The sequence below is a fragment of the Passer domesticus genome, chromosome 20 (genome assembly GCF_036417665.1).
Source record: "Passer domesticus isolate bPasDom1 chromosome 20, bPasDom1.hap1, whole genome shotgun sequence".
NCBI classification, from domain to species: domain Eukaryota; kingdom Metazoa; phylum Chordata; class Aves; order Passeriformes; family Passeridae; genus Passer; species Passer domesticus.
Genome location: NC_087493.1, coordinates 1,493,222 through 1,510,899, shown reverse-complemented (window position 1 = coordinate 1,510,899; position 17,678 = coordinate 1,493,222). Strand labels below are relative to the sequence as shown.

The window sequence follows — 17,678 nt, the reverse complement described above, 5'->3', positions numbered from 1 at the left end:
ACACCACCCCCATGACTGACAGAGGTTTCTCCTGCAGATAAGCTCAGTTTAGGTCCAGCCCAGTGGGCGCCATGTGGGTGACCTGGCTGGGGCTGAAGGACAGGGTGCTCCTCTGCAGTGCTGTTTGAAGCAGTTCTCCCTCACCAAAGTGAAATGGTGATTCTCTGCTTCCTGTCACAGGACCACTACGACTGGGGGCTGCGGGCCATCAAGTCCGTGCTGGTGGTGGCAGGCTCCTTAAAGAGGGGGGACCCCGGCTCTGCAGAGGACCAGGTCCTGATGAGAGCTTTACGAGACTTCAATATCCCCAAGATTGTGACAGATGACTTGCCTGTGTTCTTGGGGCTGATAGGAGACCTGTTTCCAGCACTGGACGTTCCCAGGAAGAGGGACCTCAACTTTGAGAAGGTGCAAGCCCAAGCATGGCACCATCACCAGATATGTCCCAGTCCTGGCAGGATCCAGAGACTGACGGTCTATTCAGCGCTTCTGGGGGCAGCCAGCTCATCTCCAGAGCCTTTCCAAGGCTGCTGGTGGTCAGTGCCTGCTCTCCCTCCCAGGTCATCCGTGAGTCTGTGCTGGAGCTGAAGCTGCAGGCAGAGGAGAATTTCGTGCTGAAGGTGGTACAGCTGGAGGAGCTGCTCCAAGTGCGACACTCCGTCTTCGTCGTTGGCAACGCCGGCTGTGGCAAGTCCCAGGTAGGGCCAAACCACCCTGAGGACATGGAGCCCCCATGGCCTCAGCCAAGCATATCCTGTGGCTTTTTGGTGAGGGCTGTGCAGAGCCCAGCCCTGCCAGAGCAGTGTTTGGGCAGAGGACAGCAGTGCAGCCATGGCTGTGCCCTCAGGCTGTGTGTCAGCCCTGCAGCTGAGCAGGTTTGGGATGCAGAGCTCAGGGCCTGCCCGAGACACCCATGGGCAGAGCAGAGACAAAGACAGAGAGCAGACAGGGGCACGCTCTCAGGATTGACCCTGGGCATGCTGTGGTGCTGGCAGGATGACAGGACAGGGCTGTGCACACACAATGCCCTGTCCAGGGGCTGGCTCTGCACAGGGAGCCCAGAGCAGTCCAGGTGGGAGCAGGGCTCCATGAGCCCCCCGCAGAGAAGCTGCTGAAGGCTGTGTTTGCCCCAGTGGGATCAGCACTGTGGCTGCACCATCCTCTCTACACAGGTGCTGAAGTCACTCAACAAGACGTACCAAAGCCTGAAGAGGAGACCGGTCACTATGGACCTGGACCCCAAAGCTGTGACCTGCGATGAGCTGTTTGGGATCATTCATCCAGCCACGCGGGAATGGAAGGATGGTGAGACACTAGTGCTGTGAGCTTAGTTTATGGGATGTGAGATGCAATGGGAAGACTTTTCCTTGGGGCTCTTTCCTGGAGTGGGAGGAAGAAGGAATATGTTTCACGGGAGCACCAATCCCACATGCCCCCCAGCAAACAGCTGTGTTCCTCTCTGTGGAGAGGAACAGCCCAAGTCTCTCTGTGGGGCAGGTCTGTTCTCCACAGCAATGCGTGACCTGGCCAACATCACACATGATGGGCCCAAATGGATCATCCTTGATGGAGACATTGACCCAATGTGGATCGAGTCCTTGAACACAGTCATGGATGACAATAAGGTTGGTGCCATCACACCCCAGGGCTTTGCTCATCTGTTGTCTCGGGGAGACCAACTCCAGACATCCCCCACAATGAGACACTTCCCCCAGGTTCTCACCTTGGCCAGCAACGAGCGCATCCCCCTCACTCCCACCATGAGGCTCATCTTCGAGATCAGCCACCTGCGGACGGCCACGCCGGCCACCGTGTCCCGGGCTGGAATCCTCTACATCAACCCCACAGACCTGGGCTGGAGCCCGTGAGCTGGGCAGGGAAAAGGATGGGATGGGATGGGATGGGATGGGATGGGATGGGATAATGGGATGGGATAATGGGATAACGGGATGGGATGGGATAACGGGATGGAATGATGGGATGGAATGATGGGATAATGGGATGCGATGGGATGATGGGATGGGATGGGATGGGATGGGATGGGATGGGATAATGGGATGCGATGGGATGATGGGATGGGATGGGATAATGGGATGCGATGGGATGCGATGGGATGGGATGGGATGGGATGATGGGATAACGGGATGGGATAATGGGATGGGACAGTATGGGATGAGACGGGATGGGATGGGATAATGGGATGGGACAGTATGGGATGAGACGGGATGGGATGGGATGATGGGATGGGATGGGATGGAATGGGATGGGATAATGGGATAATGGGATAATGGGATAATGGGATAACGGGATAACGGGATGGGATGGGATGGGATGGGATGGGATGGGATAATGGGATGGGACAGTATGGGATGAGACAGGGTGGGACGGGATGGGATGGGATGATGGGATGGGATGGGACACTTGCAGCACCCCTGTTTGTCTCTCCCACAGCATTGTGGCCAGCTGGATTGAGACAAGGACAGAGAAGTCTGAGAAGGCCGCTCTGACGATCCTCTTTGACAAGTACTTGCCACCATGCCTGGAGAAGCTCAAGTCTGAGTTCAAGACAATCACCCCTGTTCCTGACGTCACGGCCATACAGACAGTTCTGTCCCTGCTAGAGTGTTTTCTGACACCAAAGAATGTCCCACCAGACTCACCCCGGGAGCAATACGAGCTCTTCTTTGTCTTCGCCTGCATCTGGGCCTTTGGTGGGGCCTTGTTCCAGGACCAGGTACAGCCAAGGGACTGCCCAGCACCTGCCACCTTTCTTTGCATCCCATCACATGGCTGGGGTCTGAGTGTCTCTGTTTTGTCCTCCAGCTGGTGGATCACCGCCAGCAGTTCAGCAAGTGGTGGCTGTCAGAATTTAAAGCCATCAAGTTTCCTAGTCAGGGGACAGTTTTTGACTATTACATTCATCCAAAAACGAAGACATTCAATCCCTGGGATGAAAGAGTGCCAGAGTTTGAGCTCGACCCCGACGTCCCCTTACAGGTATTTCCCACAAGTGCTGTGTTTATATGGTTTGTTTGACTGTCACTCCACAGTCTTCCCCTCAGCAATGCATGAAGCATCATCAGGATTCCAACTGGTAGCACACATCAAACCCGATGGCTTCCAGTGGTTCTCTTTACTCCACAGAAGCCTCAGGCAAGGGCTGTGGGTTCCATGTCTCCTTGACCTTCAGATTAACCTGCAGCTTCAGAGAGTCTCACAAAATAGCTGTGACTATTGCCTGAGTGCAAAGTGTCCTTTAGCACTCCATTTGTGTCTCCTACAGCGGCATCTTGGAGGGGTTATCGAAGCTGTCAGGGAAGAGGGCAAGGAGCTGTGGCTGTGTGGTGGTTTCAGGAGCTGTCCATGTTGTTCTGTGTAATAACTTGGTTTCGGTCAGAAAGTCTTTAGAATAACAGAGCACACAAGATGTGCTGCTTTAGAGAGGGACCAGGTTTGCCTGCAGAGAGCATCGTCTGTTGGAGCTGCCAGGAGTGCTGTGCAGGGCTCTGGCACGCTGCCCCAACAGAGGACCCTGCCTCTGGCAGTGCCAGGGCAAGGCAGGGACTGACAGAGGCTCTCCCCAGGCTGCCGTGGTGCACACCACAGAGACCATTCGCCTCCGCTACTTCATGGACCTGCTGATGGAGAAGCAGCGGCCGGTGATGCTGGTGGGGAACGCAGGGACGGGAAAGTCAGTCCTGATGTGGGACAAGCTGGAAGCACTCGGCACAGATGAATATCTGGTGCAGTCTGTGCCCCTCAACTTCTACACAACCTCGGCCATGCTGCAGGGTAAGGCTCGCATAGATAGCAGCTGGCCCTGCACTGGGCTGTGCTGCAGGGTCCTGCAGTGCTGACCCCCACCCATCCACTCCTCTCGCTGCAGCCGTCCTTGAGAAACCTCTGGAGAAGAAATCAGGGAGAGTTTTTGGCCCACCTGGCACCAAAAGGCTGATCTACTTCATCGATGACATGAACATGCCAGAGGTGGACAAGTATGGCACTGTGGCACCACACACGCTTATTCGGCAGCACCTGGACCACGGGCACTGGTGGGTGCTGGAAGGGCACGACATGATGGGGGGAACCTGTCCCCATGCCTGGGGAAAGTGTCACGGTGCTGGTTCCTGCACAGGTATGACAGGAACAAACTGACCCTGAAGGACATTCGCAATTGCCAGTACGTGGCCTGCATGAACCCGACCGCGGGGTCCTTCACCATCGACCCACGGCTGCAGGTGTGCAGGGCCTGGGGGCACAGCTCTGCCTGCCACTGAAGCCCAGAGGGTGGAATGAGGCAGGGGACCCTGCAGTGCCAGCTGGCTGCATCAGCCCCTGTGGGACGAAGTGCCCACGTCCATTTCTGCCCCTGTCTGCAGCGCCATTTCTGTGTCCTGGCCGTGTGCTTCCCCAGCCGCGAGGCTCTGCACACCGTGTACGGCACCATCCTGCAGCAGCACCTGGCCCGGCACAGCATGCCAATGCCCCTGCAGAAGATGCAGTCCAAGCTGGTAGCAGCAGCGCTGGGTGAGCCTTTGCCACACTGGGGTGGGACGAGCCCCTAGTGAATGCATTGCTCAGGAGTCTCTGGGCACCTGGAGCCTGCTCACCGCCCTGTCCTGCCAACAGCCCTGCACCAGAAGGTTGCCACCAACTTTCTGCCAACAGCCATCAAGTTCCACTACATCTTCAACCTGCGGGACCTCTCCAACATATTCCAGGTAGTGGGAGAGCTGTTTATTTTAAACTATCCTTGTTCCTCCCTTTCCTGATACCACATCCTTGCAGCATACCATGTCCCTGAAAAGAGCCTTGGCCTCTCCCCAGAGCAAACCTTTGCAATGAGCTCTGAGCAGCACTAAAATAACCCTAAGGGCCCTAATAGCCCTAAGGGCTGTGGGATTTGTCTGTCAGGGGCTGCTCTTCTCCACCCCTGAATGCCTGAAAACCCCTGTGGACTTGGTGCGTCTCTGGCTCCACGAAGCAGAGAGGGTGTATGGAGACAAGCTTGTCGATGAAGAGGATCAGTACAGCTTCAAGAAGGTGATGGCCGACATCTGCAAAGCCTCCTTTCAGGTGAGTTGTGCTGACATGTAGGGTGCTCCAGCCCAGTGGTGCCCTGGGTGCCCCACAGCTGAGCCCCACAGCTGGAATTGCCTCTCCCAGGAGCTCAATGAAGAGCTGATGTTCGCCAAGCCCAACATCTACTGCCACTTTGCCCAGGGCATGGATGAGTCCAAGTACATGCCAGTGACAAACTGGGCATCTCTGAGTGACCTGCTCAGGGAAGCCCTGGACAGCTACAATGAGGTGAATGCAGCGATGAATCTGGTGAGTGCCTGTGCCTGCACTGCTTGGTTGGGTTGGTGCATTAAGGGGAATTCACTGCCCTTTCTGCCCTGACCCAGAACACCAAACCTTCCCTCCTGTTTTCTTCAGGTGCTTTTCGAAGACGCGGTGTCTCACATTTGCAGAATTAGCCGGATCTTGGAGTCTCCTCGGGGCAATGCGCTGCTGGTGGGGGTGGGAGGCAGTGGAAAGCAGAGCCTGGCACGGCTGGCAGCTCACATCAGCAACCTGAGCGTGTTCCAGATCACGCTGAGGAAAGGCTACGGCATCCCAGACCTGAAGGTAGGAGCACCTTTGGACCCTGGCTCAGTGCTACCTGCTTGGGGCTGGTCCTGCACCTGCAGTGACAGTGCCTGGGGGGGCTCACGAGGCTCTGCTCTCCTCGTGACACTGTTTGCACACAAGGAAACACAGGTGACACCCCTGAGTCCTGCCCCAAGGGGCCACAGTGCTTCCCCAGCCAGGCATGGGCAGGAGCTACTGGTGACAGCAGGGGTGTGGTGTGGACAGCCCTGGTGCTGGACCTGTGCCTGGGCAGAGCACCTGGCACCAGCTCCTTCCCAAAGGCTCCTTCCCAAAGGCTCCCTTCCAGCTCTCCAGGGCTGCTCCAAACCAGTCACTTTGGAGAACACCTCATGGGGGTTGAACTGGGGGGTGACAGTTTCTCTCTGTCCCAGCTGGACCTTGCCTCCCAGTACATCAAAGCAGCTGTGAAGAACATCCCTGGAGTGTTCCTGATGACAGACTCCCAGGTGGCTGAAGAATCATTCCTGGTTGTGATCAATGATTTCTTGGCGTCTGGGGACGTGCCAGGCCTCTTTCAGGATAATGACATGGAAACCATCATTGGGTCCATGAGGCCTCAAGTGAAGTCCCTTGGATTGGAGGATACAAAGGAAAACTGCTGGAAATTATTTATCGAAAAAGTCAGGCGCCAGTTAAAGGTGGGTGTTTGCTCTCCAGGTTGATTTATCTGTGCCCCTGACTTGCCCTATCCAAAACCTCTGCAACAGGCCACAGAACACTGAGGTTTAGGCAAAAGGTGTTTCCAGAGACTCCCAGGTGCCCCCAGCCCCAGAGGTGCAGGGCAGAACAGCCCTGTACTGACCTCCTTGGGGGCAGAGCGGGTCAGTAGCTTCCATGGCCACAGACCATGCTGGGCACTCCCAGGGACACCCACACGAGCACTGAGCTCAGCTGTGACTGCAGGCACCAGAGGGGAGCCAGCTCCAGCCCTGGTGAGAGTTAATGGGAAGAGAGCAAAGCTCAGGTCTGCAGCAGAATCCTTGCAGCCATGTGGAGCCCCCACATACACTGCCCCCACCATGGCAGCAGGGACACCCCACTCAGGCACTGCTGTTCTGCCCCAGGTTGTCCTCTGCTTCTCCCCCGTGGGCTCAACCCTGCGTGTGCGGGCCAGGAGGTTCCCAGCTGTAGTCAACTGCACGGCCATTGACTGGTTCCACGAGTGGCCAGAGGACGCTCTCGTGTCTGTCAGCAGCAGGTTCCTGGAGGAAACACCAGACATCGAGGTGAGCTGGGACCCGGCAGAGCTGCTGTCCTAGGGCACTGGGGATCCCAGGCTGCACTGGGCAATGAACTACACCTCTACTGCTCTCTGAGTTTAGTGTGCCAAGGCATGGGGGTCAAGCTGGGAATAGGTCTGGGATAAGTTTACAGCTGGTTCCAGTGTTAGAGCCTGCAGCCCTGTGCTGTGTTGGTGAGGATGAACCTCCCCTTTCCATTCTATCCTTAAAAAATCCCCAACAGGCAACAGCCCAGGGACAGCAGCTCCTCCCCACACAGGGATGTCAGGGACAGAGCTGGGCATGGGAACCAGCCCCAGTGCCTTTACTGCCAGCACCTCAGCTCTGAGTTGTGCTGCTGATGAAAGGGGTCACTTTGCTCTGGCCTCTGTGGCTGCACACAGAGCCAACCTTGCAGGAGGGCTCAGTGCAGCCACTGCATGCCAGTGCTGCAGCAGCTCCCTGTGTGTGCTCTCTGTGCAGCCAGAGGTCAAGGCCTCCATCAGCCAGTTCATGTCCTTCGTCCACACAAGCTCAAAGGAGATGTCCAAGACCTACCTGGCTGTGGAGAGACGCTATAACTACACCACACCAAAGACCTTCCTGGAGCAGATAAAGCTCTACCAAAACCTGCTGGCGGATAAAAGGAGCAAGCTCTCTGCCAGCATCGACAGGCTGGAGAAGGGGCTGATGAAGCTGCGGAGCACAGCGTCACAGGTGCCTGCCCATAGCCCCTCTTGTGTAGCATGCCTGTTCTGGGTCTGGCACAGGGGATAGAGCAGGCACATCCCTGCAGGATGGTCATGGCATCTGTGAGGTCCTCAAGCCATAACAAGACACTGCTGCTCCACCAGGCAGGGCTTGGCAGGATCAGCCCTTTTATCTGCTCTGTTTCTTCCCTCATTGAGGTGGATGACCTGAAAGCCATGCTGGCAGTCCAGGAGGTAGAGCTGAAGCAGAAGAATGAGGACACAGACAAACTGATCCACGTGGTGGGTGTTGAGACAGAGAAGGTCAGCAAGGAGAAAGCCATTGCTGATGAGGAGGAGCTGAAGGTCGAGGCCATCAACAAGGTGCGAAGTGTTGAGCTGGTGTCCAGCATGGGACAGGGCAGCGTGAGCTCTGTGGTTACAGCCACTTACCCTACCCCATGTCCTCCCTCTCCAGATGGTGGCTGAGAAGCAACGAGCCTGTGCGAGCGACCTGGCAGAAGCAGAGGTGGTGCTCTCGGCCGCCCGCGAGGCCCTCGACACGCTCAACAAGGTGGGTGAGCTCTCTGTGGGAAGCAGGTGCCCAGCTAGGGCTGGCTGTGAGTGATGCTCAGTGGCCCTGTGGTTCCTCCCCAGTACAACCTGACGGAGCTGAAGTCCTTTGGGGCCCCACCACCAGAGGTAGTGAACGTGATGGCAGCTGTGTTGATTCTGACGGCCGAAAACGGCAAGATTCCGAAGGACAGGAGCTGGACAGCAGGAAAAGTCAAGATAGGAAAAGCAGACACTTTCCTTGCAAGCTTAAAAAACTATGATGGGGAAAACATCCCTGAAGCCTGTCTCAAGGCATTTGAGTGAGTCCATGGCTAGTTCCTGCCCCTTCACAGCCCCTGCCACCAGCTGCCCTGAGCAGGGAGGCCAGGGGGGACGCAGAGCACAGCAGGGTTCGGGGACAGCAGTGGCATGCAGGCGCTGGCCCTGCTCTCCCACGCTGCCACCCAGAGGCAGCCCAAGCCCCGGGAGGAGTGGGACGGGCTGCCGACAGCTGAGGAGCAGTGCCACAGCACGCTGTGTCCTCCCGTGCCAGGCCGTACCGGAACGACCCCAGCTTTAACCCAGAGTTCATCAAGTCCAAGTCAACGGCTGCAGCAGGGCTGTGCTCCTGGTGCCTCAACATGGTCCGCTTCTACGAGGTGCACTGCACGGTGAAGCCCAAGAGACAGGCAGTGGCTGATGCTGACGCTGAGCTGGCAGAGGCACAGGCGAGGCTGAGTCGCATTAAGAGCAAAATTGTGGTACGTGTGTGTCCCTAGAGCCCCAACCATGAGCCCCTTGGTCACCAAATGAGCAAAAGAACTCAGTGAACCAGAGCCCAGCCCAAGCACTGTGCTGGGCTGGAGATGCTGCAGAGCTCTGGCACCATGGAGCCTCCCATGTGGGCAGGGAATAGCTCTGGGGCTGTTCTCTTTCAAAGGCCCTGAATGAAAACCTGGCGACTCTCACTGCTCAGTTTGAGAAAGCCACAGCAGAGAAGATCAAATGCCAGCAGGAGGCTGATGAAACCAACAAAGTCATCAACTTGGCAAACAGGTACCATGCAAACACTGGCTGTGAAGCATCAGGGCAGGCTGCTGCTCCCTGGCATGGCCTGGTGACCCAGACACCAAGGTCATGGGAGCAGCAGAGCCCCCCATACCCTCCCCAAATTAAAAAATTCTGAGATTAATTGGGCCAGACATCCATGGGGGGAGGCAGCCATGGAGATGTTTGGTGACAATGCCCCAGGTCAGCATGGCTGAGTTGCCACCCACCCCCCACCTGGTGACAGCAGCCCCCATCCCCTCCTACCCCTAGGCTTGTTGGGGGCCTGGCATCCGAAAACGTCCGCTGGGCTGAGTCAGTGGAGGACCTCAGAGAGCAGGAGAAGACGCTGTGTGGGGACGTGCTGCTGGTCTCCGCCTTCGTGTCCTACATCGGATACTTCACCAAGAAGTACAGAGCTGAGCTTCTGGAGAAGCACTGGGTCCCCTTCCTCCAGGGGCAGTCGGTGAGAGGCTGCAGATTGCCCCCAAGTGCCCTCCTCCATGCCCACCAGCACCGGGGGCTCCCATGCCTCTGTGCCAGGCACCCAGCAGCCCCTCCCGGCAGGTGCCCATCCCCATCACCCCGGACCTGGACCCCCTCAGCCTCCTTACGGACTCTGCCGACGTGGCTGCCTGGAACAACCAGGGGCTGCCCAGCGACCGCACTTCCACCGAGAACGCGGCCATCCTGTGCAGCACCCAGCGCTGGCCGCTGCTCGTGGACGCCCAGCTGCAGGGCGGCAAGTGGATCAAGAACAAATTTGGGGAGGACCTGCAGATCGTCCGCCTGGGCCAGAAAAGGTGGGCCAGGGGCTGTGGGGTGGGCACAGGCCCAGGCTGCACCAGCCCCCCTTTCCCTGCCATTGAAGGGTGCAGAGTCAGGGCAATCACATCCCCCATCAGATCCAGGGAACCCAAGGGCAGCAGCCCTGATGGTGTACCTGATACCTCCAAAAGCTCTGTGGGGGCCAGGACTGGCAGAGCACAACAGGGTTCTGACAGGTCACAGTGGGTGGAAAGCACTCTGTGAGCCCCCCACAGCAGCCCAAGCCCCCCACCGTGCACAGGCTTGCATACACACCTCCCCTGTTCCCCCTCAGATACCTGGACATCATTGCCCAGGCGGTCTCTGAAGGACAGACGCTGCTGATCGAGGACATCGGGGAGACGATAGAGGCAGTGCTGGACCCACTGCTGGGCAGGACCTTCAAGGGCAGGTCAGCACACCCCAATGCTCAGGGGTTTCACATGCCCCAAGCAGCCACTGCTGCCCCAAAATGCTGCTAGATGCACCTTTACTGTGAGCAGCTTGGGAGCCTGATCCTTCTTTTGCTTTGGACACATCCCCCAGAGCTCTCCAATGTGTCCCATGGATGTCTCTGTACTGAATGTGGCCTGGGCCTTGGCATCCAGTTCATTTAGTCATTCAAGGACATGTTCCCTGGGACACCTGCCATACAGCGTGAAAAGCTGTAAGGGGAACTGCACCCCAGAGGCCACGAGGGGCTGTGGCAGGGCAGTCTCCAGCTCCTGTTCCTCCATCCTTGCCCTGCCAAGTCTCGTTTGGTACTTCTGTCCTTGCTGTGACTTTTCCCAACCAAAGAAATTCATCCCAAATGGCTAGGAACAGCACATAGGCTGAGGGCATCTGTCTGTGATGAGTTACTGCCCAGTGTGTGGGGATTAATTTCTTTAATTAACTGAACAGATACATTAGGATTGGAGATAAAGAAGTAGAGTATAACCAGCAGTTCCGCCTAATCCTGCACACCCGGTGTTTCAACCCGCACTACAAGCCAGAGGTGCAGGCTCAGTGCACTCTCATCAACTTCTTGGTGACACGGGAGGGCCTGGAGGACCAGCTGCTGGCTGCTGTGGTGGCCCGGGAGCGGCCAGACCTGGAAGCCCTGAAGGTACAGGGGTCAGAGGGGCTGGTCAGAGGGGTGGAGAGGCCGGGGCACTGCGGAGGGTTTGGGCAGGGAGTGTGAGAGCTCCCCTCTGTGCCCGCTGCTGTTTGTGGGGAGCCAAGGAAGCCCTGAGCAGAGCCTGCAGCTGCAGGTCCCCGCAGCCAGCACTGCCTGGGTGTGCTCATCACCTCACCCTGGGGTGACGCTGGGACCCAGCAGGGCCACACCCACCTTCCCTTGCTCCAGCACCTTGGTGGCCCTGTGACAGGGGGACTGGTGCCAGCCCTCTGTTGTGATCACCTGAGCGACACATCCCTGGGCGCTGCTCTTGCAGGCAAGCCTGACCAAGAGCCAGAATGAGTTCAAGATCAGGCTGAAGGAGCTGGAGGACTCCCTGCTCGCCCGGCTGTCGGCCGCCGGCGGAGATTTCCTGCGGGACACAGCACTGGTGGAGAACCTGGAGATAACAAAGCGCACAGCCAAGGAAATTGAGGAAAAGGTAAATGTGCTCAGTGGAGCTGGTGCCACAGGCAGAGAGACAGCTCGGCTGGGCACCCAGCAGGAGGGTGGGCACTGCTTTGGTGCATGGCAGGGTTCTGGCAACATCCACCCCCCCGCACCTCCAGGTAAAAGAAGCCAAAGTCACTGAAGTACAAATAAACGTTGCGAGAGAGAACTACCGGCCAGCAGCAGAGCGCGCATCCCTGCTGTACTTCATTCTGAGTGACCTCTGCAAGATCAACCCCATCTACCAGTTCTCTCTCAAGGTAGACGGGGAGTGAGGAGGGACAGAGATGTCTGTGGGTGGGTCAGAGTTAGAGGAGCACAGAGATTCAGTGTTTTAGCTTTCATGCTGCTGACATGACCCCAGCAGCCACATGCTGATGCCTGCTGGGATCTTCCTCAGGCCTTCAACGGGGTCTTTGAGAAAGCCATCGAGCGAGCAGTCCCCAGCGACGACACCCGCGAAAGGGTGATCAACCTGACAGACCAGATCACCTTCTCAGTCTATGTGTACACTGCTCAGGGCCTCTTTGAGAGAGACAAACTCATCTTCCTGGCCCAGGTTGCCTTCCAGGTAATCCCTCCTGATGTATGACAGGCATTCACGTGGCTTTAGACAGCTTGTTCTCTTACTCTGGTGCTGCTGTGGATGCTCAGAGCCTCTCACCCCTCACACTGGGGCCGTGAGCGTTGGGTGGCTGTGACTCTGCACTCCCAACTTTCAGGTCCTGGCCCTCAAGAAAGAAGTGAACCCAGCAGAACTGGACTTCCTCCTGCGCTTCCCTTGCAAGACTGGTGTCACATCCCCCGTGGACTTCCTGCAGAACCAGAACTGGGGTGCTGTCAAGGTGGGTCTGTGCACTCACCCACTGTGCCAAGGCAATGCCAGCACAGCCCCTAGTGCAGCGGGTCTGGGGTCACCTGCAGGGGGTCCCTGGGGATGAGGAGAGCCCAGGAGTGATTTAGTCCTTCTCTGTGGGACCTGAAGGCACTTTCAGAAATGGAAGAGTTCACCAGCCTGGAGAGCGACATCGAGAGCTCAGCAAAGCGATGGAAAAGGTTTGTGGAGATGGAGGCACCAGAGAACGAGGTGCTCCCCATGGACTGGAAGAACAAGACAGCCCTGCAGAAGCTGTGTGTGCTGCGGTGCCTGCGCCCTGACAGGATGACCTATGCCATCAGGTACCTGGTGCCCAGCACAGGGCTCTTCTGCAAGAGCCCAGAGTGTCACCACTCCAGCTGCAACCAGTGACTGCTCCCATCTCACAGGATGGTTCTATTTTTCTGTAGGAAATTTGTGGAAGAGAAAATGGGAAGCAAGTATGTGAAAGGAAGGAGCATTGATCTCTCTGAGGTGTACAAGGAGAGCAGTCCCTCCTCACCCCTGTTCTTCATCCTCTCCCCTGGTGTCGACCCACTGAAGGACGTGGAGGCACTGGGTGAGGCACTGCCCACCCAGACTGGCACCAGCCCCGCTGGCCAAGTGTCCAGAACTGCATGGACCCACTCAGAACTGATACTGACAGCAGACATTCCCCTTGCAGGCACGAGGCTGGGTTTCACCATTGACAACGGGAAGATCCACAACGTATCCCTGGGGCAAGGCCAGGAGGTGGTGGCAGAGCACGCCATGGAGGTGGCAGCTGCTGAGGGCCACTGGGTCATCCTGCAGGTGGGTGAGGGCAGTGGGGCACACCACAGGGCGCACAGCCCTGATGGCAACTTGGCACACCAGGGCACAAAGTCCTGCCAGCATCCAGGCACAGCATGCAGGGTCACCCCACTGCTGATGGCAGTGACACTGCCAGGGCTGGCTGGCTGCACCCAGCCCCTTCCCCCTGTGGAGCCACAGTAGGAATCGGGGTGGGAGAGAAGTGAGATTCTCAAGGTGTAGAGAGTTTCTTTTGCAGAACATCCACCTCGTGGCCCGGTGGCTGGGCACGCTGGAGAAGCTGGTGGAGCACCACAGCCAAGAAAGCCACCCCGAGTACCGACTGTTCATGAGCGCCGAGCCAGCCCCCAGCCCCGAGACACACATCATCCCGCAGGGGCTGCTGGACAACTCCATCAAGATCACCAGCGAGCCACCCACAGGCATGCGCGCCAACCTGCACGGAGCCCTGGACCTCTTCACCCAGGTACCCCTGTGCCACCCCCACGCTCCCACAGCTGCCTCCTGGGGCCGTTCTGGTCAGTGGGTACAGCTCATCCCCTCCAGGGCTCCACAGGCTGAGCACCTCGGGGGTGTCTCTGCTGCCAGGGACACTGACCTGGAGCCAGCCCTCGCCAGCACATCCTCCTGGAGTGCCCGGGAAGGCAGGGGTTTAGGGGTAACCAGAGCTGCCCAAGGGTTTCCAACACAAGGAAATGTCAGGTTGCCAGTGCCTTTCCTGAGGCTGAACCTGGAGCTGCTGCAGCTTTGCCATGAACAAGCTGCCTCAGCTATCAGCAGGGCATTGGGGTGTGAACTCCTAATTCCTTCATAAATAAATGAGTGCAAAAATTACCAACTAGCAAATCATTAAAATACAACAGTGTGCCTTTTTTTCCTAATGAACACTTTCAGTTCTCTTTTGCCTATGAGTGTTCTTCACTAGAGGGGCATCTGATAGCAGTATCGAGCTGCAACCCACCCTCACTGTTCCTCTGCAGGAAACACTGGAGCAGTGCAGCAAAGAGTCCGAGTTCAGGTGCATCCTGTTTGCCCTTTGCTACTTCCACGCAGCGGTGGCCGAGCGGCGCAGGTTCGGCACCCAGGGCTGGAACAGGTCGTACCCCTTCAACAACGGCGACCTGACCGTCTCCGTCAACGTCCTGCACAACTACCTGGAGGCCAACGCCAAGGTGAGGGACAGCGAGGTCACTGCTCCTCAGCACAGCACATGCTGCAGCAATTGGCCTTGCTTAGAGCATCTACCAGTTTGCAGCACAAATGTTGTCTCATGAAGAAGCCCAGGGCCAGGAGCAGCTCCTCCCCTGCTCCCTGCACGCTCAGGCAGGGGAAGGGGATGAGTACTTGGCCTGACTGAGATGGCTGAAAAGGGCATCAGACACCAGCCAGAGCAAGTGCCTGCCCTGGCCCACCTGCCTGCCCCAACCTGTGCCTTGGTGGTTGCTGGGTGGTTCCTAAAAAGCAAAGCCTGCCCCAAGAACGCTGGTGCAGTGACCAGAGCTGAAGTCTCACCTTTAGACCTGCCCTCACAGATGTGATCAGTGCTGGTTGGAAAAAAGACAGGATTCAAACCATAGATGGCTGTGTTCATAGTGGGACAGGGAGAAATCTGTGGGTGATCAAGAGACACCCCTCTTCCCAAGCCTCTGTGGGTCCAGGGACTGTCACCTCTCTGCACAGGTCAATCCTGGAGCCATCAGTCTGTGGTTGCATGGGGAACTCCTGGGGAGCCACTCAGGAGTCCCAGCTTGAGCCTCTCCCTGCAGGTTCCGTGGGATGACCTCCGGTACCTCTTTGGGGAGATCATGTACGGGGGGCACATCACGGACGACTGGGACCGCCGGCTGTGCCGCACGTACCTGAGCGAGTACGTGCAGCCCGAGATGCTGGACGGGGAGGTGTCCCTGGCTCCAGGATTTATGATCCCTCCCCGCATGGATTACGAGGTAAAAAACATTGCAATTTGCTGTACAAAACCCCTGCTCTGGAAAAATGGGCATGGGCCCACGTTCCCCTCCCGCTCACCAAGGGGAATGTAGGGAGAGAGAGAGAGTTCAATCCCCTGGGAATGTGCAGAGTTGCTGCAAAGGTAATTCCTGTGGTTTGAGATGGAAAGAGAAAAACTTGGCTGAGACACAAGTTAAAAAGGAGCATCCGTGCCCATGGGCAGGTGCCATAAAGGGCCCCAAGATGGGTTTTCAAGGTTGCAGGGAACTTTGGGCTCCTTTGCTTGCACTTCCAAGCTAAGGCTGGCCCTGACCCTGCGCTCAGGCCTACCACCAGTACATCGATGACAACCTGCCAGGAGAGAGCCCCCACCTGTATGGGCTGCACCCCAATGCAGAGATGGGCTTCCTGACCGTCACCTCGGACAGGCTCTTCCGCACCGTGCTGGAACTGCAGCCCAAGGAGTCCGAGGCTGCTGGAGGCTCTGGTGTCTCCCGAGAGGAACAGGCAAGTCAAGTCCTTTATGGCAGAAATGAACTGGTTTTTTTAAGGTGGGGCAAAATAATTACTGTGGAGAAAAAAACCTCTTAAGGGTGACAACTGAGAGGCTAGAGAGGGGAGGCAGATAGAGGTCTGGAGACACCTGAGAGAGGAGACCCCATAGCAGGAAGGGATAGCAGAGGGAGGGGATTCCAGCCCAGCCACGCTGGGGTCATCGGCCCAGGGATGGCAGCACACACAGCACAGAGGCAGCTGGCAGCATGGCCAGGAACCTCACCCCCGATGAGCCAAGATGCACCACTGGCAACATGAGGCTTACGTGGGGCTCCTCAGCAGATGGAGCTGGCTGAGGAACCTCCATTCATGAGAACAACTACTAAAAACAAAGATTTAAAAGGATGGTTTTTAGTCTTCTTCCTGACTGCCTGGACTTTACACTTGTATTTTACAGCCTTCATGGCTTCAGGTCTCTTACCTTGGCTACCAAAAAAGAACTACAGCTTTTTAAGACCCAAGAGCAGTCAATAACAGAATGGAGTGTTAGTAACAGAGGAGAAGGTACAAAGAAACACCAGAGCAGAAAAAGAAAAAAATCTTACCAACTTAATTAAATGGAACTTGCAGTACTTTTCTCTGGGCAAGAGCAGTTTATGGCATTCTCATTTCAGGTGAAGGCAGTCCTGGATGAAATAATCCAGCAGCTGCCAGATCCATTCAATATGGAGGAGATGATGGCAAAGGCAAAGGAAAAAACCCCATACACTGTTGTAGCCCTCCAGGAATGTGAAAGGATGAACATCCTGACCAACGAGATCAGGCGCTCGCTGAAGGAGCTGGACCTGGGACTGCAGGTACACAGCAGGCAGCTGCCTGGATCACCTCCCAGTCCTGCAAAGCACTCTCTGCCTTTGTGCAGCTCCCACCCACCAAGCTGTGCCAGGTGCAGCTGGGCAGCCCCAGCCTTCTGCTCCCTGAGCCCATGCACGTCCCTCGGGCTGTCCCGCCTCTGGCTGCAGGTGACACTGCCTCGACTTTTCTCTTTTTCAAAGGGAGAGCTGACGATTACCTCTGAGATGGAAGAGCTGTCAAATGCTCTCTTCTATGACAGTGTTCCAGAATCATGGACACGTTATGCCTACCCCTCCCTCCTCAGCCTGGCAAACTGGTATGCAGACCTGCTCCAGCGGATCAGGGTGAGCAGAGTGCGTGTGGCTGTCACAGCCTGGGGTGCCCCAGGACTCTCCCCACCAGTGCACTGCTTTATTGGTTACCGATTTATTTCTCAGTGTCAATTTAACCAGCCTGAAGTACCTGAAAAGGGCTGTTACTCCAGGAATGGGAGCACAAGTCTGACCAGGGTTCCCATTACAGTACATCACTGCAGCAAAAGAACATCATCTCCCCCCCCTCATTACAACCCTGGGTGTCCCATAAAAATATTAATAAAACTGGCTTTGTTAAAAAATAACAGCAGCACTTTCTGCACTATGAATTCAGGGTTTCAGCTTCATTGCTGCAGGGGAATCTGCTGCTTATTCCTCCCACACCACCTCCAGCCAGTCTCCATTCTGCAAAATCAGCTGAAGCTTGGGTTTTACACAGCAAAACGTCAGCGCTGTCACAGTGCCCTGCAGCTCACAGCACGCCCTCCACCCTAAAGGACTCTGCTGGTTTATTTTCCAGGAACTGGAAGTCTGGTCAACAGATTTTGTGCTGCCTGCAACAGTGTGGCTGGCGGGATTCTTCAACCCCCAGTCCTTCCTCACAGCCATCATGCAGTCCACGGCCAGGAAAAAGCAGTGGCCACTGGATAAGATGTGTCTGGCAGTGGATGTGACCAAGAAAACCCGCGAGGAAATAACATTTCCCCCTAGAGAAGGCTCCTACGTGCATGGGCTGTTCATGGAAGGTAAAAACCGCATCTCTGATGTGTTTCAGACACGGAGCAGGCCCAGCTCAGCCCTTCTCCCTCGTGCAGT

At 56.7% G+C, this 17,678-nt stretch overlaps 1 protein-coding gene across 3 annotated transcripts in view; it reads left to right on the top strand.

The window, feature by feature from the left end:
* The window catches only part of DNAH17 (dynein axonemal heavy chain 17), a 32,661-nt gene that overhangs the window by 13,927 nt on the left and 1,056 nt on the right, over window positions 1-17,678 (top strand). For 2 of the 3 annotated variants that reach the window (XM_064395738.1, XM_064395740.1), the window contains 41 exons: window positions 181-408; window positions 561-698; window positions 1,173-1,305; window positions 1,498-1,625; window positions 1,716-1,864; window positions 2,452-2,734; window positions 2,824-2,997; window positions 3,585-3,792; window positions 3,887-4,052; window positions 4,136-4,238; window positions 4,380-4,527; window positions 4,630-4,721; window positions 4,915-5,076; window positions 5,167-5,331; window positions 5,440-5,631; window positions 6,027-6,293; window positions 6,720-6,881; window positions 7,359-7,592; window positions 7,784-7,948; window positions 8,043-8,138; window positions 8,222-8,439; window positions 8,673-8,880; window positions 9,060-9,175; window positions 9,440-9,632; window positions 9,734-9,969; window positions 10,269-10,385; window positions 10,877-11,081; window positions 11,410-11,574; window positions 11,702-11,842; window positions 11,983-12,153; window positions 12,305-12,427; window positions 12,568-12,761; window positions 12,870-13,018; window positions 13,124-13,251; window positions 13,490-13,717; window positions 14,232-14,423; window positions 15,018-15,197; window positions 15,523-15,705; window positions 16,368-16,550; window positions 16,749-16,892; window positions 17,383-17,608. In XM_064395738.1, coding sequence (XP_064251808.1) covers window positions 181-408; window positions 561-698; window positions 1,173-1,305; window positions 1,498-1,625; window positions 1,716-1,864; window positions 2,452-2,734; window positions 2,824-2,997; window positions 3,585-3,792; window positions 3,887-4,052; window positions 4,136-4,238; window positions 4,380-4,527; window positions 4,630-4,721; window positions 4,915-5,076; window positions 5,167-5,331; window positions 5,440-5,631; window positions 6,027-6,293; window positions 6,720-6,881; window positions 7,359-7,592; window positions 7,784-7,948; window positions 8,043-8,138; window positions 8,222-8,439; window positions 8,673-8,880; window positions 9,060-9,175; window positions 9,440-9,632; window positions 9,734-9,969; window positions 10,269-10,385; window positions 10,877-11,081; window positions 11,410-11,574; window positions 11,702-11,842; window positions 11,983-12,153; window positions 12,305-12,427; window positions 12,568-12,761; window positions 12,870-13,018; window positions 13,124-13,251; window positions 13,490-13,717; window positions 14,232-14,423; window positions 15,018-15,197; window positions 15,523-15,705; window positions 16,368-16,550; window positions 16,749-16,892; window positions 17,383-17,608 — 7,093 coding nt within the window. The remainder of the gene's footprint in view (window positions 1-180; window positions 409-560; window positions 699-1,172; window positions 1,306-1,497; window positions 1,626-1,715; window positions 1,865-2,451; window positions 2,735-2,823; window positions 2,998-3,584; window positions 3,793-3,886; window positions 4,053-4,135; window positions 4,239-4,379; window positions 4,528-4,629; window positions 4,722-4,914; window positions 5,077-5,166; window positions 5,332-5,439; window positions 5,632-6,026; window positions 6,294-6,719; window positions 6,882-7,358; window positions 7,593-7,783; window positions 7,949-8,042; window positions 8,139-8,221; window positions 8,440-8,672; window positions 8,881-9,059; window positions 9,176-9,439; window positions 9,633-9,733; window positions 9,970-10,268; window positions 10,386-10,876; window positions 11,082-11,409; window positions 11,575-11,701; window positions 11,843-11,982; window positions 12,154-12,304; window positions 12,428-12,567; window positions 12,762-12,869; window positions 13,019-13,123; window positions 13,252-13,489; window positions 13,718-14,231; window positions 14,424-15,017; window positions 15,198-15,522; window positions 15,706-16,367; window positions 16,551-16,748; window positions 16,893-17,382; window positions 17,609-17,678) is intronic. The other variant, XM_064395739.1, reaches the window with a different exon arrangement.